Source organism: Ceratotherium simum, chromosome 4 (assembly GCF_057802395.1).
Source record: "Ceratotherium simum simum isolate JZ-2026a chromosome 4, ASM5780239v1, whole genome shotgun sequence".
NCBI classification, from domain to species: Eukaryota; Metazoa; Chordata; class Mammalia; order Perissodactyla; family Rhinocerotidae; genus Ceratotherium; species Ceratotherium simum.
Genome location: NC_141903.1, coordinates 21,266,611 through 21,290,516, shown reverse-complemented (window position 1 = coordinate 21,290,516; position 23,906 = coordinate 21,266,611). Strand labels below are relative to the sequence as shown.

At 42.0% G+C, this 23,906-nt stretch overlaps 1 protein-coding gene across 1 annotated transcript in view; it reads right to left on the bottom strand.

Moving 5' to 3' along the window:
* The window catches only part of TIMD4 (T cell immunoglobulin and mucin domain containing 4), a 33,649-nt gene extending 12,653 nt beyond the window's left edge, over nt 1-20,996 (bottom strand). Inside the window, exons 1-5 of the mRNA XM_087429503.1 lie at nt 20,816-20,996; nt 15,250-15,591; nt 12,790-13,047; nt 11,355-11,438; nt 10,230-10,291 (exon numbers count right to left, since the gene is read on the bottom strand). Coding sequence (XP_087285629.1) covers nt 10,230-10,291; nt 11,355-11,438; nt 12,790-13,047; nt 15,250-15,591; nt 20,816-20,873 — 804 coding nt within the window. The 5' untranslated portion in view covers nt 20,874-20,996. The remainder of the gene's footprint in view (nt 1-10,229; nt 10,292-11,354; nt 11,439-12,789; nt 13,048-15,249; nt 15,592-20,815) is intronic.
* Between the last annotated feature and the right edge of the window lie 2,910 nt (nt 20,997-23,906).

Genomic DNA, 23,906 nt, shown 5'->3' with positions numbered 1-23,906 from the left:
TCAAGCTTTCAGAGACGTTTCTTTTCTTTCATAGGTAACATCTAGCTTATGCTGCCCCCTTCTGGATCACTGGTGTTATGGTCTTAAAAATCCAAAAGCAAAAGGATCCAAAAACCAGTCTGAGTATTTTAGAGTTGAGAGGAATTTGAAATTATCTCCTCTGATTCCTTTTTCTTAATCAAGAAAAAAACTGAAATCTAGAGAGACAGTTTCATTTTCTCAAGGTTTCACAATACTGAGTAACAAGGGAAGTGGCTGGAATCCGTATTTTCTGACGTTGCCTGACAGGACTAACACGGATCTGGAATTTCAAAATGACTTTGAAAGTAGAAACACGCATTGAATTCACACATTTCCTTTAAATTTTGGAGACTTTTGTGTGTTTTAAATATGTGGAATGATCAAAAAGAGTACTATACACTTAAATAAATCAACCAACAGAGCATTACATACTTGAGTCCGGTGCTCCTCAGCTCTCAGGGCAAAATTGGGGGGGATTCATTTTTCAATCAATTTGAGAGGGAACAGAGAAAATTGTGTTGGCACCCAGTGTGGTTCATAAAGAGGAAGGAATAATGAGATGACTTCACCTTTCATGCAGGTGAGGTAACGGAAGGAAACCAGAGACTCTAGAACACCGTTATTTGAGTCACACAATTCCAAACTTCCCTCAACCTTCCACTGCCTCCAAAGACGCCCCGGCAACAAAAATCTCATCATCTCGGTGAGAGCCCCGAGTCACCACCTCAGTCTACTGCTCTCACATGCCAATATCTGAGGGTCTCGGTGATGCATAGACAAGACCTCATCCCTAATCCTTCCCCACTAGACTCCTCTCTGAAGGGCAATGTCTAGCACTACTCTGCCCCCACCAGCTGATCAATAAATCTTGACTGAGGAAGGTGCACATTTCACCAAGAACCCTCAGAATTAACAACAACAATAGTAATAGACAGATACCATATGCCAAGCACTTACTGCAGACCAAGCACAGTGCAAAGTACTTTCCCTGTTTGATCTCAGAAAATGCTCTGCGGTAGGCACCACTATCATCCTCATCTCACAGTGGGAATCCAGCTGCCTAGAGATGTCAGGCCACTTGCTCAAGTCACATAGTTAGGAAGGGAGAGAACAAACGGCAAAGCCAGGATTATCTACCTACAGAGCCTAAGCTCGTATCCTCTGGGCTCTGTGGCCTTTGGAAAATGTTGCAAGAGCTCACATACGCTTGCTCTGAAAAGATTAGTGCTGGAGAGTGAATGACCACACTATTTCATGGCACAGTGGAAGGAGGTCCATTTGGAATGGAACCCTAGCCCTCTGATGCCTAGGTGGGTACAGTTTCTGGAAAAGACATCCTAATAATTCTTATTGATGATGATGACTATAAGCACAATGGAAACAGCTGAAAATGCACAAAGCCTGTTCACATTTATTATCACATTTGAAATTCAAATGAATCTACGAGGTAAGTAAACTTGGGCAGAATTATTGAAAGAAGAGGAAATTGAAGCTCAGAGAGGTCCCATATCTTGCCCAAAGCTGCATGACTGGTAAAGATTGCTAGTTAATGGTAGAGCAATGATATCTGATTCCAAATTCCACTTCTGTTCCCCTCTACTGTGCTGCTGAGCATCACAGGGTTCAGTGGTCCCCAAGTGCGGGTAGGCTCTGGTCAAAGGACCTCGGTACCTGATCATTGACTTATTCACAGCGGGGAGAACACATACCTTACCTCATCACAGAACTCGCTGAGGTTTACCCATTTATCCTACCGCCCTGTGAAACCAGAGGTCTCTGCGGTGCCTGGCTCAGTGTTAGAGGGACAATTTGGTCTGCAGAGTGGTCACCCAGCTCACCTGGTTAACTGTTAATGAGGACCTATCGTAGGGCCAGATCCAGGGTATATTTCAGTGGCTGGCACCTTACGTCTTTTTCTCTCTCTGTTTGCCTTACCACGGATATGCCTCTCTTAAAGCTTGGCAACTCTCTTGGATCTTGTTTGTTGACCTTTCTGAAGGTGAGCTGTTAGATGCTAGAATTACACGGCTTCAATTCCAACTTCATTAATGAAAAAAAATCATTTGTAGTTGGTAGAATATAATGCTATTGTGAGAAGAATCCACTTTTTGTCCTTTTCCTTCATCCCCTGCTGGCCTACCAACTGATTCCAGCCTGTGACCGGCACTGGGCATGAGAGATAAAACCAATCAGCTAATGCCTCGTGAAAGATGTTGACTTTGAAATCAACTGCATCCAATTTCTTTCCTCCTAACAATGGCATTTGTGAGTGAAAATGAGCTTTGCTTCATTCCCTTGCCTTCCTCTGTTCCTTCTGCTGAACTTGTACCAAGAATAGCAATTCCTCCTGTAACTTCTTTATGTCCTTGATCAACTGAGGACCCAGAAAACTGTCAAGTTCTGAGAGGGCTCGATTTTGTCTTCAAGAAAATAGTGCAGTGTGGGGGAAGAGCTCTGATTTGGGAGCCAGGAGAGGGTCCTACCTAGGGCTTAGTTCCCACTTCCCTCCGAACTTTTTAATGCCTCTGCGCTTCAGTTTCCTTCCATGTAGCATAGGAGAGTGTGGTAAACCAGCTATTCCTAAATGCCTCCTTGGGGGCAGGGCTGGGTTGACTTCAAAAGAATCTCCTGAGGAAGTTTGTTAAACATACAGTTTCTTGGACCCACTCCCAGAATTTCTAATTCTGCAAGTCTTGGGTAGAGTAGAGCAATCTATGTTTTTACTTAGCTTCCTGTAATTCCAGCCCATGGCCAAGTCTGGTATACATGGACTGGATGATCTCTAAGTTCAAGGTCTTTGTTCCCCAGTCTTCTCCTACCTCCATGGGAGGTCAACATGAGATCTGATTGCTCTTACACCTTCATTTTTCTATCCTCACTCCCTTCTCTCATCTCCATTTTTAGACCAAACCCTACCTCCCTCATTTTTGACTGCATCCCTTTCTCTGGCCCCAGGACAGACCTTGCTCTATTCACTATCCCCTTCTCTCTCTACCCTGCCTCCACTCTAAATATTCACCCTCAAACTTCTTGAAAGAACACCTAACATTCATTCGCTAACACTTGTTCATCTTTGGACTTCAGGGCATCCACCTACAGACCTAACACTGTTCATTTAATGGTCCCTCTGCCACAGTTCACGGCCACCTTTCTAAATGCGTCATCCTACTTGACCAGCATTCAGAATTCCCTAATATTTAACTGCACCCTCCATTACCTTTGTCGGCCCAGCTCTCTCTGCCCTTGTGCTCTCCTGGATCCCTTCCTACTTTTGGTGTCTCCCTCACTGCCTCCTTAGCCTCTGCTTCCCCCATACCCTCTCCCAGTCTAGTTGTTCCTTTAGGGAGGTGGAAGTTTCTTCCTTTACACCTCTTCATCCCTCCCTTCATCTCACACAACTTTCTTTAAGCGATCCCACAGAAGCTTCACTTACCCACTCTGCTAATGACGCAATATAACAAAGGGTTTAAGAGCTCAGTTTCAAGAGCCAAGAGACCTTGGATTCAAACTCTGGCAAATTTTTTAACCTCTCCAAACCTCGGTTTCTTCTCTTTTGTAATGGATGTAATAATAGAATCTTCTTCGTAGATCCAGATAATGCCTCACAATGAGACAGTGCATTGACAGCATTGAGCCCAGCCCTGGCATAAGTGTCATAAGTGTCGATAAGTGTCATTTATTATCAGTGACTCCCAAAATTGTATCTATAGCCCTGAACTGTCCTTTGTGAGATAATATGTATAAAAGTATTGGTATAGTGACAAGTTCCTATTCAGCACTCATAATGTGAACCATCATAGTAATTATTATTTGATCAGAGGTAGGTGGCAATCATCAGAGACACCCATCCCCACCCAGGCATCCATAAGTCAGCCCAGCCCCACGTATCCAACTGCTTGTTAGACATTTCCAAGAGGTATTTCAAACTCAAGATCTCCCAAACAAGTTTCACTCTTCCTCCTGGGATTCCTTTACCAGTGAACCCATGACATTGACCTCATCTCCCAAGTGTGGAGAACTAGTCATCCTTCATTCTTACTCTAGTCACCAAGTCCTCTCAATTCTAATTCCTAAATGGCTTTGACTCTGTCCTCTCTCATGGTTACTGCTGCCATCATTCTGGTCTAGACACTCATCTCCAGCCTGAATTATTGTAGGAGCCTCCTGGGCATCCTGTCTTCCTCCAGGCTTGCTCCCCTCTAGTATACCTTCCACACTCTTGCCAGAGCAATTTTTCCTAAAAGAGAACTGAAAATCTCATTCCTTGCTCAAAAAACATAAATGGTTCCTTATGACCCTGGAATGAAATCTGAATTCTTTATCCCATTAATCAAGTCCTTTAAGAACCTAGGCCATTCCCAGCTTCCTGTCTCCATTAGATTAAACTAGACTATTAACAATCTCCAAAGATTTCATGCTGTTATCAAATCTCCCTGTCTTTGCGCATGCTTTTCTCCCTGCCCGTACACCCTTCCCTCCTCAATGAAATGTTCTCATCCTTGAAGAACCATACAAAGATCATTGAGTGAAATTATCCTGGCCTTCCTTTCCAAGACAGAATCCATCTCTCTCTTCTTTGGGCCCCAGGGCACCTTTTCATACTTTTATCTAAAACAAAGCACCCTGGATGACTGTTAGTTATACACAAGTCTGTCTATCCCACCAACGTGTGGCTTCTTTAAGAACAGAGGTCATGACTTACTCATGTTGATATGTCCTATGCTGTGTACAGAGAGGCAACTAGATAAGCCATGTTTAATGAATGACAGATGTGAAAGGCCCTTACCAAAAATCATGCTGTTTATTTCCCCATATCCAAACCAAATGCCAAGATAAAGATGTAAAATTCCATCTCCAACCACTTTTCCCTATGAACCCTTTGATTCCATGGAAAGTCCAGCTTGTTCTGGGCCATGAAGCTGGCTTTGCAAAACAAACATACAGTAATAGAAAAAAATGTTTCTAAAAGCCTCCCCACCCCACTCTGCCACCATCCTACCCCTAGGACCAAGAAAAAGCTCCTATAAGAATCTCAAGGAAAAGGGGCCAGCCCTGTGGTATAGCGGTTAAGTGCACGCGCTCCGCTGCTGGTGGCCTGGGTTCGGATCCCGGGTGCGCACAGATGCACAGATTGTCAGGCCATGCTGTGGCAGCCTCCCATATAACGTGGAGGAAGATGGGCATGGATGTTAGCTCAGGGCCAGTTTTCCTCAGCAAAAAGAGGAGGATTGGCATGGATGTTAGCTCAGGGCTGATCTTCCTCACAAAAAAAAACAAATCTCAAGGAAAGAAAAATGTTATTACCCAAGCAATATTCATTTTTTCCAATTTTACTGGATTGACAGCAAAATCCTCAAACACATTTGGGTGCATTCAATTTGAAGTTGTTCTACAGCTTTGACTTCACGCTGGTGATGGGTATAATGATCCATTTGAGGGTTGGAAAAAAAGTGAAACCTAATACTTTAGGAGCAAATACGAAAATCTGAGGGAAACCCACAGGGAAGCTCTGTTGGGAAACAGTTGGCCAACTGCACGTGGGATCAGAACCGGGCTCTGGTCTCAGCTCTCTTCCTAACTCACTACAAGGCCTCTCTCAACTCACTGCCCTTTTCTGGGCCTCAGTTTCCCAGTTTTCCACAGATAACACCCCTCCCCAGGAGTTCATGGATGTAAGTTTAAAACCCTTGAAACGCAGGTGTGCATCTCAGCTCTCCCTCTGTCTAGCTGTGTGATCTTGACAAAGTCACTCCATACCTCTGAGCTCCACTCTGGGCAGCTTTAGAGAAGAGGTGAGGATTTGCCCCCTGACTAGGGCTTCTTCAGACGATGCCTGCAGATCAAACACCTTAAAAGTGGAGGAGGGCACTGAAGTAGGAGACATGTACTTGGAATTGTCTTATAAAATAAATAACACGAATCTGGAAGCCCCTGCGTGGCAAACTCAACCATGGCTGTTCTTCAGCCGCAGCTTGATTTCTAAGCCTCAACTATGGAGTGGACCCTCCATAGACTGAGTGATGTGAGGACAGAACAACTGAGACGCGGTAGAAGATGGAAGAGGTCCACCCAAGGGAATAAAACCAATAATTGAGAGTTCTGTAGAGCCACCAAAAAAGGAGTCAGTGAAAAGCTTTCAGAATCTCAGATTTATTCTAATAGTGAGTAGAGAATTACTAACGTGAGATTTTAAAAGCTTTTGCAACTTCCCCAAGTTTGTAATTTTGTCACTCGCTGGCTGTTTCCCTGGTGTGACTAGCAGTTAAAAAGGCCATAAAATCAAAAAGTGTCTATGTGCTTATAAAGAACAGTGTGTCAACTGGGAGTTTTTGGAAGTGGCCCTGTTACTCCGCTGAACTGGCCTAACAAGGAAGGTGCATAAGGAGGAAGAGAAGCAGAGATGCAAAGGAGAGAGGAAACAGGACTCGCTCACGAAGACTGTCATTCACTAAAGAGTAGTTATGTACTACGCATTTTCCTCATGCATTTCCTCACTTAACAGCCCTGTGAAATAAATACTACTGCTATCTCTGTCGTACGTTTGGAAGAAACTGAGATTTAGAGAAGGATAGAACAAGTCACTCACCTGAGATTCTAAAAGAAAAAAAAAAAGAAAAACAAAAAACAGCAGAAAATGGCAAAGCTGAGATATAACCCTGAGCCTTCAGACTCCTCAACTGAGCTCTTTTACCCCCACCCAGTGCTGCCCAGAAGACTGCGAGAAGAAAAAACTAGAAATAAAGGATTTGGGATGTTATTGAGAAAGTAAAAGTGAACCCGAGGCATAATCAGAGGACTTAATCCCAGGCCACCTGATTTTATTTAGGAAATGACATAGTCATGGGCTCTACTCCGCCTGGCTTCAGAGTCCCTACCCAATAGAGACTGGGCCTTGAGGGAGCAACTTGGGACCATTTCATACATTCCTGCTGCCAAGCCAGAAATGAAATTAATCCTCAGGCTAGACAGAACAATTAAGTTCCTAGGTACCTGGAGGGGTAAGGGTTTGTGTTCCCCTAACAGACTTCTTTAGTTGCGGGGGTGAAACCTAGGAGAGTTTTTATTGTTGTTGTTATTGTTAATTGTTTGTGTTTGAATTATGGTTCCTAACCATTTAGGGCTTTGCAGAACCCTTGGAGAATCTAATTAAAGTCCTAGCTTCTCCCCCAGAAAAATGTGTGTGCGCATATACACACACAATTATACGTATAATTTCAGGGTGATCACCCCCACCCCCTCAAGCTCATCCACAGACAACTGCATCTAGGAGTCCATGGACACAGTTTAAAATCCCTGAAACCTGGGTGTGAGTCCCAGGTCTCCCTCTGCCTAGCTACATGATCTTAGGCAACTCACTCCATGTCTCTGAACTCCATTCTAGGCAGCCATAGAGTGGAGGTGAAGAATTGCCGCTCTGGGTAACGCTAATTTTAGGGAATAATAATTTTGACAAGATTCTGTTGAAGGATTTAAACCAGCCCTCAAACATAGAAGCCTTGCCATCCAAAAATTACATGAAGAAGTGAGGAGGGAAGTGGGGATATTTAGCCAGGGAAGGAAAACCCCACAGAGTCGTGCAGCCCTCTGAAATGGGTTGAAAGCATTTTCATGTGAATGAAGAGTAGTCTTATTCTGTAAGTGGCTGCAGAGGGGAGATGGGGTGAGGACGAAGCAGATAGCCTGGTGTTAGTGTGGCATGAGAGCTGAACAGACATGGGTTAAAACCAGGTCCATCATTTACCAGAGAAGTTACACAACCTTCATGGACTCTGAAATGGAGGTGATAATGGTATCTATCTCACAGGATTTTGTGAAAAATCAAAGTAATGCATGTAAACTGCATAGTGTTAAAACAAAGAAAGACCTCAGTAGGTTTTAGCTTCTCTAATAAACTCTCTGACCCTCCATTTCTTTATCTGTAAAATGAGGATAATATCTGTACCTGACTAGAAGGTCATTGTAAGATTTAAATAAGAAAATATGTGTTAAAAACCCTTGGTACAGCATATAACACACGGCTAAGTCCTCAGTAGAAGGTAAGTGCAATTCTTATTATGAATGTGTCATTACAAAAACCAATGGGAAGAGAGGATGGTAAATGAAAGAACATGACCTTTTATTTCAGACTGGAAGGCAAGGCAGGATAAAATAATATCTAAAACAGTGGAATCAGGGCCGGCCCGGTGGCTTAGCGGTTAAGTGCGCGCGCTCCACTGCTGGCGGCCCGGGTTCGGATCCCTGGCGTGCACTGACGCACCACTTCTCCGGCCATGCTGAGGCCGCATCCCACACACAGCAACTAGAAGGATGTGCAGCTATGACATACAACTATCTACTGGGGCTTTGGTGGGGGGGGAGGGAAAGACAGTGGAATCAGAGCTCGACTTCCTGGATCTGGTACCTGAGAGCTGTGTGGCCTTGGGAAAGTTACATAAAATAGGGATGTGAGCATCTGCCAAAGAGAGATTGAATGAAGCGGCCCATGAGAACAGCTTGGCACTGCACCAGCACAAGATATGTGCTCAATAAACCCTAGTTTCTTCCATAATGAGTAGATGTTACATGGAGACTGACAGACCTCCTTATAACAAGCTCCCCTTCAGCAGTGCAGCCTATGGATATTACAGCAAGCATTCTTTCTCTTCTGGGATTTATCAAGGAGGAGTAAAATGAAAATTATCAGGAGTACTATAGAAGAGGGTAAAACATCAGATGACCTCTTGCTCCCTTGCAAATCAATGTAGAATAGTCCAAGACTTAAAAGGCATAAATGATAACACTTTGAAAACTCCTTGTCCACTCTACATCCCTTTTCTAGTTGCTACCTTCTCTTCTGCCGGAAAATAGACCCCCACCCTTACCCATCCCACGGACAAAGATCATTTGGATCTTCGGAGCCCTGTTTCCTTAAGTTATCAACAACCAGTCCTGATTTTCTGTCTTCCCGCTGTCTGAGTCAGTGCATGCCAAAGCTTTTCCACGTTAGAGCACCCTGGCATTTCATCTTGATGCATAGTCTTCCTTCAAAACCTGTCCCCTTTCCACTCACTTTTGTCTGTCCCCTCCAATTCTATCTTCCGAGGCTTTGTGAGTGGTGTTACATTGCCTCCTTCACAGAGTTAAAGGATGGCTGTTTTCCGGCTAATAAACATATAAAAAAGACACTTAAACTCTGTGTTAATCAGAACAACAAAGGAAGGAGATGACATTTTCTCAGGAGATTGAAAAAATTAAACAAATGGTCATGTCAAGTGGAGGGAGGATATGAGAAAGCAGATACTCCCTGGGTGGGAAAATAAATTGGCACAGCCTTTTCCGGAGAACAATTTTGTAACAGTTATTAAATTTAAAAGTGCACACTTCTTTCAGCTAGCATTTCTCCTTCTCGGTCACCGCCCTAGCTAGAGAAACACTTGCATAAACACTTAAGGAGACACTCAACATACAGGAATGTTCACTGCCAACTATTTATCATAATGAAACATTGGAACAACCTAAATGCCCCTCAGTGGGCAATGGATACTATAAGTATTTGTAGTGTAAAATACTATACAGCAATTTAACATGATGGTGCAGATCTACATGGACCGAAGAAGAAAGTGGCCCAGCGCATAATTTTAGATGAATAAAACAAAATGCGGAAGGCTGCATACAGTGTGATAGCATTTTTTAAAAACCCACACACAAAACAAACTGTATATTTCTATATCTATGCACACACATTGGGAATAGAAAAAGATCTGAAGAATGATCATCTTCAACTAACAGCAGTGATTATCTCAGAGGATGGGCTGGGATTAAAGACGGGAAGTCAAAGAGAATTTTATTTCTACCTTTTTTTATGTATCCCTAACAAAAATACATTAGTGTGCTATTTGTGTAATTTAAAATAAGTTAATAATATTTTGAAAAGTGAATGGGTGATTTTCCTACTAGCATTCCTAGCTTCAAGTCAGAAGCGGCTGAGGAAGAAGGGGGATCCCAGCAGGGGGATGAAGGAGTGAGTGGGGAAGGAAGAAGCCGGCGCTGATTCCTTTAGCATGTTTCACTTTCATCCCAGCTTGCTGGAGGATGTAAGACGTGACCACAGTGGAACCAAAATAGCTGAATCCCAAGACAAGCAGGCAGATGACAGACGGTCCCCAGGGCCAAAGACAAACCACTATCGGGAACACAGCCCCCTCACCTCTTGGCTGAGGAGAAGTCACCAAGTCACTCATTTCCCACATCGATGCCTGGGACGTTGACTGTGGAACCCAATCTTTGGACTCTGGAAAAAACAAAGGAAAAGAGAAAACAAACTTAGAAAAATGCTTATCTTCCTATTTTTGGTGGCCTACTGTCCCCTAAACTGACTTTTGTCATAAAAAAGAAGAGCTAATGTTTACTGGGTATTTAGTACATGCTGGACATTGTTCTAAGTGATCTACATGCCATCTCTCATTGAATCCTCAGAAAGAGACATAGGATACGTGTCACTACTATTCCCATCTTACCAATGAGGAAGCCAAGGCCCAACGAGATTAAGTAACTTTCTCAAAGTCACACAGCAGGTAAGAGGCAGGATTTGTACCCAGGCAGTGTCACGTCAGAGCACACACATGAGCCACTCTACTATACTGCCTCCCTGTGTTGTACTATCACAAGCCTTGATTTATTTTACCCCACAGGTGTCTGTTTTCTCCCACTTGACTATAAGCCCCATTGAGGGAACATCTACAATTTAAGTGCCTACTGTGTGCCATGTAAGGCTTTTACATGTGTGAAGTTATACAATTCTACAACAAACCTAGGAATAAACCAAGGCCAGAGACCCCCGACAAAAAGGAGTAGAACTGGCAGTCAAGCCTGGGCAGTCCTCTCTAGCACCCTCAAGGTGCTTGTCTTATTTTTAGGGTATTCTCTGCCCCAGGGCCCTAGTAAATCCTAAAGAAGTCTTGACGGGTGGATAAAAGGACAAATGAATGAAAGAATTCTCCCTCCACTATAAAAAGCCAATGAGATCAACAAAAGAAGATTGGTGTGCTTAAAATTAGGATGAGACAGCTAAGCACCACCTAGCCCAGAGTGGAAAGGCAGATGTTCTAGACACATGCCACCATGGAGAATTGCACAAACAAATCAAGGTCGATGTCTGTCTGCCTGTCTCTCTCTCTCTCTCAAGTCACAAGAATGAATGAACCACAAATGCTGCCCTGACACCAGTTTCTCCTAGGTGGGCTTCATGGCACACAGGACCCAAAAGTTATCTCTAGTCATCTGATTCAACAACATTTTATTCTCCTTAATCCAAAGGATGAGAAGAGAAGAGGGGAGAGCACGTGTCCACATACCTTCAGATGTGAACAAGGCAGTGTCTCCGGAAGTCACCTCAGAGGGTGTCTGGGAGTCACTGGAGGGAGGGAAAGTTTCTGATTCTGGAAGAGAAAAAAAGTTTGATAAAAGGCAGCTAAAAAATAAGTGTTTGTGCTGAGTGGTGGGATTCAGGTCTATTTTTATAGTTGTCTTTGTGCTTTTCTATATATTTCAGGTTTTCTTCAAGGATTGCAAGTAATTTTTAGAATCAAGGGAAAAAATTACAAATGTTGTATTTTAAGATTTTAAAGGCCAAAAGAATAAAAAATACATACAAAAATTGATTGGTTTATAGTTCACGGATTTTAGGTGACTACTCAGAGTATAATAGAATTAACCAATTCAATACTGTAAAGCTATTTAGATAAGCCAGGTCTTACCGAGGCAGTTGAAATACCTAAGAAAGCCTTCAAACTGTCCTATGATGGTTTTCCAATATTCTTACCTGAGAATCAGAGGTTGAAACACGGTGGGAGCTTTGATAAGTCCCTGTAAGTAACGGAGCTAGTAACTCAGTGAGAGGTCCTAGATGAGTATCAAGAAAGATTCAGAAGAAAAAAGAAAGAGGAAACAAGCGTAGAACCAGTTCATCATCAGGGGATATTTTAAGGCCTTTAAGGGCTTTCCTCAACCAATCTTTGATGCCCAAGCAGAGAATTAACCCCCGGCAGGACGGAACTAGAATCTGACCCAGGGTGACATTTCCTGCTTCTTCAATAAACGTCTCCAAGACTCCTGGAAGGTCAATTGGAGAGCCAAAAAAGCTGACTTTTCAAAAACACAAAAGAAAAAAACAGGAAAAAAACAAAAAGGAAACCATAAAACAAAGAAAAGGAAGATTTAGTGAAACCACATCCTCACACACACACACACACACACACACACAGACACACACACACACACAAATGCACAGTTTTGGGCTGAACTGTATCCCCCCCAAATTTATATGTTGACATTCTTACCCCCAGTACCTAAGAATGTGACTGTATGTGGAGAAAGAAGTAATTAAGGTAAAACGAGGTTATATGAATGGGCCCTAATCCAATATTACTGGTGTCTTTATAAGAAGAGGAGATTAGGAAACAGACATGCACAAAGAGAAGACCATGTGATGACATAGGGAGAAGATGGCCATCTATAAACCAAATAAAGAGGCCCCAGAAGAAATCAACCCTCCTGACACCTTTATCTCAGACTTCTAGCCTCCAGAATTGTGAAAAAATAAATTTCTGTTGTTTAAGGCACCCATTCTGTGGTATTTGTTACCACAGCTCTAGCAAACTAATACACACACACACACACACACACAAGCAAGTTTCTGGGCTGCCCCATTCAGTGGGAGAACCCTGTTCCAAAGGAACTAAGATACATCTGACCAGCAGAAGGGAAAGAATGGCCAATTGTACTACGTACCTTCAGTGAGGAAAGGCCCTTCTGGGGAGGGCTCAGTGATCAGAAGAATTGTGGTTGCCTCAGGAAGGTTACTCAGTGTTGTTGGAGAGCATGTGGTTGCCATTGTTGTGAGGGCAGTGGTGGTTTTTGTCTCAAGTGGTGTTCCAGTTGTGAGGTCAGGTGTCGTCATGACTGTTGTTGGAAGCACAGCTGTGCTTGTCGTCATAGCAGTGGTGGTGGTTGGGCGGCGGGTTGTTCTTGACTCAGTGGTTGTTGTAGCTGTAACCAATGGAAGATATGTCTGATACTAAGTGGAGATGGAGGAAAAGGGAAACAATACAAATATATCTGGGATCCATCCGTTTCTCTCCTTTTATGTGGCCCTCACCTGGTCCACTGGCCAGGACCATTGTAGTGCCCACGAAAATTGCGTTTCTTGCCTCTACTCTTGACCTGTCGAATCTGTTCTTCACACATTGGCTAGAGTAATCTTTTAAAATGACAAATCTAATTATGTCAGTCCCCTGCTTAAAACTTTTTACTGGGTCCTCCTTGCCCTTAAGATAAAGAACCCAACTCCCAACCTTGGCCTGCATAACTCCACCTGATCTGGCTCTGTCTTTCTTTCCAATCTCGTGTCTCCACTCTACTCATCTCACTTTTCCCCAGCCCACCGGCCTTTCTTCAGTTCTTTGAAGAGCAACCTTCTGGCTGGAGGAACTTTGAACCTGCTGCTTCCTAGTCTCTCTGTTCAATAGGCTAACTCCTACTTAACTCTCATGTCTCAGCCAAAAGGACACTTCTGCAAGGAGGTCATCCATATTCTAATAAGAATTAGGTCTCTTGGTTTTGTGCTCTCATACTTTACCTTGACAGCATTTCTTGCATTTCATAACTACACATTTATTTGGTGACTATTGTTTAACACCTGCTTCTCCCACTAGACTGTTAGCCCCGTAAAGGGAAAATCTGGTATTTATTTTGTTCTCTGCTACAAATATAATACCTACCACAGTGCTGGCACGTAGTAGGTGTTCCATAAACATTGCATGGATGAGTGAATTAAGGATTGCATCTAAAGTGAGCCCAAATACAAAATTCCAGTCAAGCAAGATGAATAAGCTCTAGAGATCTGCTGCACAACATTGCACCTACAGTTAACAATAATATATTGTGCACTTGAAAATTTATTAAGGTAGGATAGAACTCATTTTAGGTGTTCTTTCCACAATGAAATAAAATTAAAATTAAAATCTGAAAATAAAGTGAGCCCAAAGTATGCAACATAGGGTGAGAATGTAGTCTCTTTCAGATGTTAAAGATTAGTTCATGACAACACAACTCACCCCTAACCATTTGAATTTGGGTTCATTAGCCACAGTTATTCTACAGATACCCCCTTCTCTTAAATACACCAAATATCTATTAACTCTAATGGAACAGAGAGACCCCATTAGTTTCAAGTGAACTTAGAAATGACTCCACAGAGTGCTGAGGTCAACAAATACTTTATAAAACAATAGCTGGTTATACCAGGCTTGAAAGAAGAAGACTTGGATTGGCATCATTTATCTTCAATAAATCAGAGTAATACCTTCTATCTCACAAAGTTACTTTGAGAGAAAAATATACTAATGTGTATGAAAGTTCTCTGATTAGAAGTATCCACATCAGTTGTTCTCAAATTTTAGAGTGCATTTGAATCACCTGAGAAGCTTGTTAAGTGTATAGATATCCAGACCCTGCCTTCCAAGATGCCAATCCAGTTAGGAATAGAGCTCAAGAATCCTCCATTATTGACGCAGATTGAAAACAGAGCTTACTTTGAGAAACTCCATTCCAGACAAGCAGGAAAGATGATTATCATTAGCATAATTCAACTATAGCCTGCCCTCCATGCAACTTACATCTTGAGGAGTTCTGCCATATTCCAAATTTCATCAAAAGCAATGATAGTAAGAGGAGGAAAGAACACCTGAAAACTACTATGACTTTCTCCAAATCCCACGCCCTTTCCCTCTGCCAGAAGTCACACACTATTGGCTTATGAGCTGAAGATGACCCAGGGACACATTTTATTTAGTTTACGCAGTATTTTTTTTTAATTTTGAAATCTTTCCCAACGTGCAAAAATCAATATAGTTCACATAAAAATTGAGAGATCCGTAAACACTGGACCCAAGTTTCTGCAAGGCAACAATCCGCTAGCTAAGAAGCAGCTGCCCTCTTCAGATTGACCCTGCAATTCACTGATTCCCTTCCCGAACCCCAACCCACACTCATTCATTTCTGTGGCCTTCTTGGCCCCCATGGACATTGCACCATACCACGGCTCCTCTAGTCATAGCAACACATCTCAGATTTAATCCGCCCACTCTTTGCTTAAGCAGATACAATCTCTCCAACAGCACCCACTGAATCCATCACTCATTAACCACTGACTCTCTTCCTCCACACACAGCAGCCTCTTTGCGGGCTCACCTCTACTCAGCTGCAGGCGAATGTTCTTTTTCACATCGTTGAACCAGCCAGGCACCTCTATGCGGCAGCAGTACACACTGCTGTCGGCTTCGTTGGTGTTAGAGATGGTCAAGGAGACATCGCCTCTCTGGATATTCCCCTGAAGTTTGTATTTTGACGACTTGCTCCAGAGCACCCTACTCCCATCGGTGTGGAGAAGCTCTTCATTGCATTTGGAGTTGGGACACTGGCCTTTGCCCCAGCACATGCTGTTGCCATTCTGAGACCAGGAGGAGTACATACAGGGCAAAGTCACCGTCTGACCCAAATATGCTCTCACGACAATCTCTGATGCGGTTGAAGCTATGAGGAAAGATGAGAAAACTAGGTTGTGTGGTACTAAAATTTCTCAAATATGTTACACAGTGATTGCGTAGATAGATGCTTTCAGGAAGATGAAGAGAGTCATAGCCTATGTGTTTCTTTAGCCTAAATTCTGATGTGCCCTTCACTGCTGCTGAGCTCCTAACTTAACACACTTCCATCCCCCAAGTGGAGACAGTTGGCTCCCCTGAGTCTCTGAACTCATCTCTGCAGCAAGACCTTTTTGCTGATTTAAAAACTCTGATCTTGAGTACCGTTCAATAAACCAATAAACTCTCCTGTGAAAAATCTTGATCCTTTAACCCAATTCCGCTAACTCATATAAACAGGTCCAAAAACAACACTCTACCCACTGTATCTCATTAAGCAGTGATCATGGACTGCTGACTTGAATGCCTCAAATGAGCCTCCCTCTGTCTTCCAATCCAGAGAGTGCTATGGCAGGAAGATAGGCTGTTGAATTATATTCCGTTGTCCTTCTCTCCTTTTAGTATTAGAAATAGAAATTAATTGCTCTGGACCATTTATTTAGTGCTAGAGAATATGAAGTTAGGTGGAGTTGAAGGATTCTTTTAATGTTAGGACTGGAAGGGACCACAGGAATTATCTAGAATGGCAGCTGTGACATACAAAAATGCTGGAGGGTTAGTTTTACCATATTAGCTATGAGATGGAAGGTATCACGATTTCTAAAATGAAGTATCCATGTTCCCCAGCCTCAGCTGTTCATCAGCATGACCTAGAGAGCTTGTTAAAAATACTTGATTGCCCAAGTCAGAATCACTGAAGCCAAGGCCCATGGAAATGTACATAACCAAGTTCTCTAGGTCATTCCGATATCATTGGCCACTCACCCAGGGTTTGAGGACCACTAGACAAGCTCTCCTAAGGTTAGTTCCATCTTTGAGAATCTGCAAAACATTTTCACTGCTGCAAATGTTAAGCCCACTGGTTTAATTGAGCATCAGCGATTGTTATAAACCAAATAAAAGCTATTGAAGTGAGAGCCAGGCAGGCTGAAGCTCAAATCATCAAGACCACATCCTGCTCCCTCTTGGTACCTAGGTCTCTGCTCATTATTTTCTCCAAAGTACCCTCTTGTGAGACTCTCTATTCACAAATTTTGTTGACCCAGTTGGCTAAGTTGTATAAGACATGGCCAGCAGTACCCTGTTCCTCCCTGACCCAGGTGTCAGGAACGTCCAGTTACCCCTCTCCAGGAGAAGGCCGGCACAGCCCTAAGAGTCGCTACATAGTAAGCAAAACATTGTGCTTCCTGAGTTTATCACAGTTGGCTTTCATGACGAAGGTCATTCCAAATTGAGACCAGCCTGGAGACTTCCCTGAGCTCACAGTCTCTTCACTTTGTCACAGTGGAAATGTTTCCCAGATTGTAAATGCTATGGAAGCCCGTTTTGCCCCCTATGAAGCCAGGAAAAAAAAAAGAAATTCCTTGTCATCACCCTCAGCTGTGTTAGCAACACAGAACACATGCACCTAAAACTAATAACTTCTAAAATATGAGTTATTTCCTATGAATGTTGGGTAAATTAATTTTAAAAAGGTACAAGAATTATTTCTACTGGAGATTCAACAGTTCATTTTCCCAAGTATCATAGCATAGAAGGAGGCATCCCACTACTCAGTAAGAAAAGACTGCATCCCATAAGTTTTGATATGTTATGTTTTCATTTTCATTTGTCTCAGTATATTTCTTTTATTTCCCTTTTGATTTTTTCTTTGACCCATTGGTTGTTCAGAAGTGTGTTGTCTAATTCCACACATTTGTGAATTTTTCAATTTTATTCCTCTTATTCAATTCCAGTGTCATACCTTTGTGTTCAGGAAAAATACTTGATATGATTTCAATCTTCTTGAATTTGTTAAGACTTGTTTTGTGGCCTAACATGTGATCTATCCTAGAGAATGTTTGGTGTGTGCTTGAGAAGCATGTGTGTTCTGCTGCTGTTGAAAGGAACGTTCTGTACATGTCTTCTGTTAGGTCAATTTGGTGTAAATGTTAAGTCTGCTGTTCTCTTATTGATTTTCTATCTGGATGATCTATCCATTGTTGAGAGTGGAGTATTGAAGTTTTCTACCATTATTGTATTGCTGTCTCTTTTTCCCTTCAGTCTGTTAATATTTTCTTTATATATTTAGGTGTTCTAATGTTGGGTGAATATATATTTATAATTGTTACATCTTCCCAAATAAATTGACACTTTTATCATTGTATAATGACCTTTGTCTCTTGTAACAGTTTTTGATTTAAAATCTATTTTGTCTGATATAAGTATAGCGACCTCTGCTCTCTTTTGGTTACAATTTGTGTGGAATATCTTTTTTCATACCTTCACTTTCAGCCTATGTGTGTCCTTAAAGCTAAAGTGAGTCTCTTGTACACAGCTTACAGTTGGATCTTGTTTTTTTAATCCATTCAGCCACTCTATGTGTCTTGATTGGGGAATTTAATCCATTTACATTTAAAGTAATTATTGATAGGTAGAGAATTACTGTTGCCATTTTGTTAACTGTTTTCTGTTTTGTAGTTCTTTTGGTCCTTTCTTCTTCTCTTGATTTCTTCCTTTGTTAGTTGATTGTTTTTTTGTAGTGTTATATTTTTTGTTTATCTGTAACAAAATTTTCTTTATGATTTCTTTATGATTGCCATGGGGCTGCCATGGTAAAACTGGCAAAGGACTTAACAGGCAATTCACAGATAAGACCAGTAAACTTCACCTATTAGAGTGGCAAAAATTTAGAATGTGATAGTATCAAGTGTTGGCCAGACAGGGACCAAAAAAATGACTTAGCCTACTGGAGTAAACTGGAGAGAAATGGAGTGTGAGTTGCTACAGCCACACTGTGGAGTAATTTGGCAGTTTCTATTAATACTCAGCATACATGTGTCTTAGCTAAGCCCGAGGAATTTCATGTGTTGTTATCCACCCTGGAAAAACAGACGTGTGCAAGGAAACCTGTTTGCAAATATTTACTGCAGCCCTCATGTATATGTGAATGGAACGGACAATGTGTATATGAAGAATGGCTAAACTGTGGCATATTCCCTCCGTGGAATCATATGTAGAAGATTAATAGGATTAGAGAGATCTATATCAATGGGCATGAAAACTCCAAGCCTTATTCATGTATGAAAAGGGCAAATTCCAAAGTAATGCATAAAATATAAAACCATTTTATAAAATAAATAAATAAGACAGTTTGCATTTTGTTGTGGGTGCAGACGTATGAAGGGAAGTGCGTATAATAGTGTCTGGTGAGACATACACCCAACTCATTCTTCAGTCACCTCGATGATCAGGGAAAAGGGACTGGGCTGGAGGTAGTAGTCAAAAGGGATTTTAGCTTTATAACATTTTAATTTTTTTCACTAAGGTTGTTTCTGTATTAGTCATCTAATCAAAAATTACTGTTAAAAAAAGTAAGCAGGCAATTTGGTGTGGCAGAAAACACCCATTCGGCTTACATGAAAAACCTCATTCTGCCGGCCACTGCTTTTGTGTTCTTAGAGGAAAGGCACAATAACCCTGACCTCATTATCATCATAAGACAAAGAGGAGAGATTATGCTCCCCTCAGAAATAGTTCTATGGTTCACATGAGATGAAGTATCAAATGCCACATGAAATTAACAAAGTATTAGTACAAGTAACCAAGCACTTCAGAATTTAGAAATAGGACAAGAAACTGTTCCTTCCATCTGCAAAAGTATCCTGGAGCAAAGGAATCGTCGGTATCAAATTAATTCCCCTTTTGGGGAATTAGCTAGGATGGTGGGTACAACCTTGGTTCTGGTGCAAGCTCGGTTCCTTCTCTTGCTGGGGACCTTAAGAAAGGCCCTTTTCCAATCCAAGTCTCAGTTTCACCATCTACAGAGTGAAGCGTTTGATTTGGCATCTTTTAAGAGTACATCTGGCTCTGATTGATCCTCCATGGTTCTCTCTCTTCTGAATTGGTCATTTTAGAAAAGGTACAAATGAAAACCAGACAGGCCACCAGGTGCTGCCTCCTTCAAGAAAAGCTGGAGAAGCCCACTCAATCAGTGTCCAGCCAGTAGCAGGAAAGGTGGACACAGACTCTGGCAACTTTCAGCACAGAAAAACTCTCCACACCTCAAATTCCCCGGACAAGACAAAGAACAGTAAAATCATTGATAAAGAAAGTGACAGGGACTGCTTACATTCCACTAACTCCTACTGAGTATTTGGGGAGAGAGTCAGTTAAGTGAGCAACTACTACCGGGTGACCAGTTCTCCGACAGGGGACGCCAGGGAGGACAGGAACTCGTAGCAGAAACACCTACGCTAGTCTGGAGGCTCTGGGTGCTCAGGAAGAGCCTGACTTAGGTGGAGACCTGAGGATGCATGGAGTTACAGAGGAAAGAAAGGCAGAAAGAACAGCATGACAAAGGGGTAGAGAGAACACATTGGTCTTCCTTCGAATGTAGGTGTTTTCCCAAGTCTTAACGGCACATTTGAAAGACTTGGGCAAATAACTACAAACTTTTAAAACTTCAAGGGAATTAAGTATTGTCTAGTCCTAGAATCACGTATTGTTGTAACTGGTCTTATCTAGGCCCCTCATTTCGTACTTGGAAGAGCCAGAGCAATTCAGACACGTTCACAATCTCAATGGTTAGTGACCAAGACACAGCTGCAGCTCAGCCCTGAACATTTTGCCCTGCACCACCCAGGATGCACAGGTACATAGATTTGCATCATCCAAAACCCGGAAACAATGTGCAGAAAAGAAACCTCACCTTGAAGCCTCATCCCCGGGAAAATAAGACAAAACAAAAAGCAAACAAAAACTCCTGAGAATAAAGAGAAAAATAAGAATTATAATAAGAGCTCTTACCAGAACAAATGCCTCCGGCCCTGACTGTGCTAATAATACCTACAGAGGAAATTCTCTCCCCACTTCATCTGACTCCTTATTTCTGTGTTTCTTCTTAAATTGACGTTTCTTGTATGAATACAAATTACCCCACCGTAAGACCCCAAAACCAGTCTTAGGATAAACCTTGTGTGACAAGGAAGGAGAGAGACCCTCCAAGGAAGAAAACCTAGGGAGATTCAAAGAAGTGGGCTTCTGCTTTACTGACGCCCGATCAGCCATGGAAATCCCTCACAGGATGCCAAGCTGTCCAGGAACCCCTGAATGGAAGGATTCAGAACACTTACTCAGATAAAGCCACCCGAGTTCAATCAGCACCCAGAGAATGAGAGGTCTTTTAGACATTTTGACTGTCGGCAGGCCCCAGGAGTCTGTCTGTCTGTCCAAAGTCCATTTCTTATACTCCAGTTAATGCTGACGGGGCGGGACCTTTACTTTCATTTCTCTTTTTGCCTCATAATCTTCCCTTTCCCCCATCCTGAATGGCCTCCCTCAATCCAGGATGCACGATAAAATGTGCTAAGCACTTTTCTCCTGGCCACTAGCGTGTGTGTGCTGATGTGTGGACTGATGGTATGGGAGTACATGTACTTCTCTGTCCATGCATATAGCAGGATTTCCTGCATGTGCATGAACTTTCATGTGTGTGCTTGTATGTGTGTGCGCATGTAAGCTGTGCATGAGCCACGGTCCACCTGGCTGCTGTGCAGCTTGTAATAAAATGCAATTAACGCTCCTCATGGGTAGTTGTTTACGTGTGGACATGTACATGGTCCTCATAGTGGCCATGGGAAAGTTAGTCGGGCATTTGGCTCTGCTTCCATTCTGGGTTCTCCTTCACCCAGACTGTTGGCCCCTTTGCCCTGATAATGGAGAAAGAAAAGCAGAACCACAATCAACCATCATATAAGCCAAAATCACCATTAGAGTTTATTGGACAAGGAAAGAAGAGGTTCAATAGAGGAAGCATACTGTTGTCATTACAAGACAGGCTCAGGTAACAACAAGCCTAAGGTCTGGGGCCAATTCCACCACTTGTTAATGAAGCCACTTGATGGGGAAGAGCACAAAAGATAATTCATGAACCAGGTTACAGGGCTTGAACTAGATGATATTTATGGCCCTTCTGGACTCTACAGATTCAATGATATATCCAGGACCACAGAACTAGTTAGAGGAGGAATCAAATCAATGCACACCAACCAGCTGTGATTTCTAAAGATTTATATTACAGATTTATATCATCCTCATTGGTTATTGAATGCTTAATTATATGCCAGGCAATCTGCTAAGTGGTATAGATGTATTATTTAATTCTCACAACTCTAAGAACTAGATAATATTATTTTTCCCATTTAACAGATGAGGAAACTGAGGCACAAGGGAGTTACATAAATGACATTCACAGCTAAAAAGTTGCAAACAGGACTCAAGCCCAAGACTTGCTGATCCAAAAGCCCATGCTCTTAGTCACTACACCCTCCTTTGACCTGTGACTCTTAGGGTAATGCAGCCATAAAACCAACCATACCAGTGGCCAGTTCCTACCCAGCCCTGGAGAGAGAATTTAAGGATGCACAAATGTTCTAGATTTAAAAGAAAAAATCCTCCTTTGATTGTAACCAAACATGCCTCAAACATTCAACATTGCTTACACTGAAAGTACTTGTGAAAATACAAATATTGGGTGAGGCTCTGGACTCAGAGAAGCCAGAAAACAAGGGAATGGAATGAAAATAGAGGGATCCGGAGAAAATCTTCCCCCCGAATGCCCACTGACCTGTGGCATCCTATTCCCAGGAAATTGGGGGATTTAATCTCTGGATAAACTGAATGGCCCTAATAAAATACTTACAGATATTGATATTTGGGTGTCCCCCAACAATACCACACAATCCCCTTTCAATAAAGTCACCAGTGAATGAGCCTCAGTCATATGCAGAATTCCTAGTTAGTTTTTAGTGCATCACTTTAAATATGAATAGACAACCAAGGGATCACTAGACATTTGGAGAAGGTCTTCAACATGAGAAAGATACAAAGACAACATCCAAGATGACTTTTTCCACTCACACATCTAGTAAATTGATAGGATGACTAGAAGAGCTAGAGGCTGGACAGGCAACTCTCTCTCTCCACATGGCCTTTCCACAAGGCATCTTGAGCTTCCTTACAGTATGGCAGTCTCAAAGTAGATGGATCTTACATAGTATCTGGATTTTTCAAAAGTGAGCATTCCAACAGGCTCAGGAAGAATCTGCAGAGGTTATAATCTAACCTTAGATGTGATTCAGTATTATTTCCACTGCATTCTACTGATCAAAAGGTAAGTTATGAGGCCACCTCAGATTCAAGTAGAGGGAACAATACAAGAAAGGAAATACTAGGAAGTTCATTGGAGGGGAAGTGAAGTATCTTTGGAGACTAGTTACCATAATAACCAAACCAGGCTGGAGCAGAGGGGCCGAAGAATAAGGTTTAGGGTGGTGGTGGTGAGTATAACTGATAAGATTGTCTCATGCATCTAGGTATTTTGAAAAGAGATTTGGTAGGTCTTTGACAGATAGGTTGGAACATTATGGATGAATTTTGATGGACACTTGAGAAATCAAGAAAAGGAAAAAATGAGGCAATTATTACAATCAGAAAAGATAAAATGTACAAGAAAGAATATGTAATTATAGTACATTTGCTCAATGTGAAAGATAGTTGTATGGTAATAACAATATAAACTGTGGCTACTGGATTAACACAAAAGTGTGATATGACTGCATTGGGAAGATGGACAGAGAGGAAGTGGGGTGGGAGTACAAGAAAGCCAAACCCTATTCACCTTTAAGGAAGGTCAATAGAAAATGTTTCAAATTGATCAATCAGGCAATACCAGCATATGCACATTATTAGTAATATGGAGGGAAAAAATAGAAGAAAAAACCCAAGAGAGTTTAAATTTTATGGGAAGGAATGGGAAAGGAATTGCCTATTTTTTAGTTATAAGCCTTTTAGAATAATTTTACTTTTAAAATGTACATATTGAGCACACCTAGCACCCAGATCTTAATTTCTAAATACCATTCTCCAATACATGGGACCAGGACTCCTTGGAGAAATAGCTGATTCTAGGACTGAGCAGGAAATATTTAACATGAGTCTGGAGCACCTTGTTGGCTAGAAAGTATGGAAGTGCTCCCCCAAAACCCCACAATGATGGGATTGTTAAAGGAAGACAGGAGACAACCAAAAGAGCTGCCAATGACCAAAGCTGGAACAATCTGAGCAGCAAAATAAATAAAGTAGCACTGGATAATAACCCAGGGTATAAAATAAATATCTGTACTGATATAAATAAATGATTGAATCAAATAAGTTGGGGGGGAA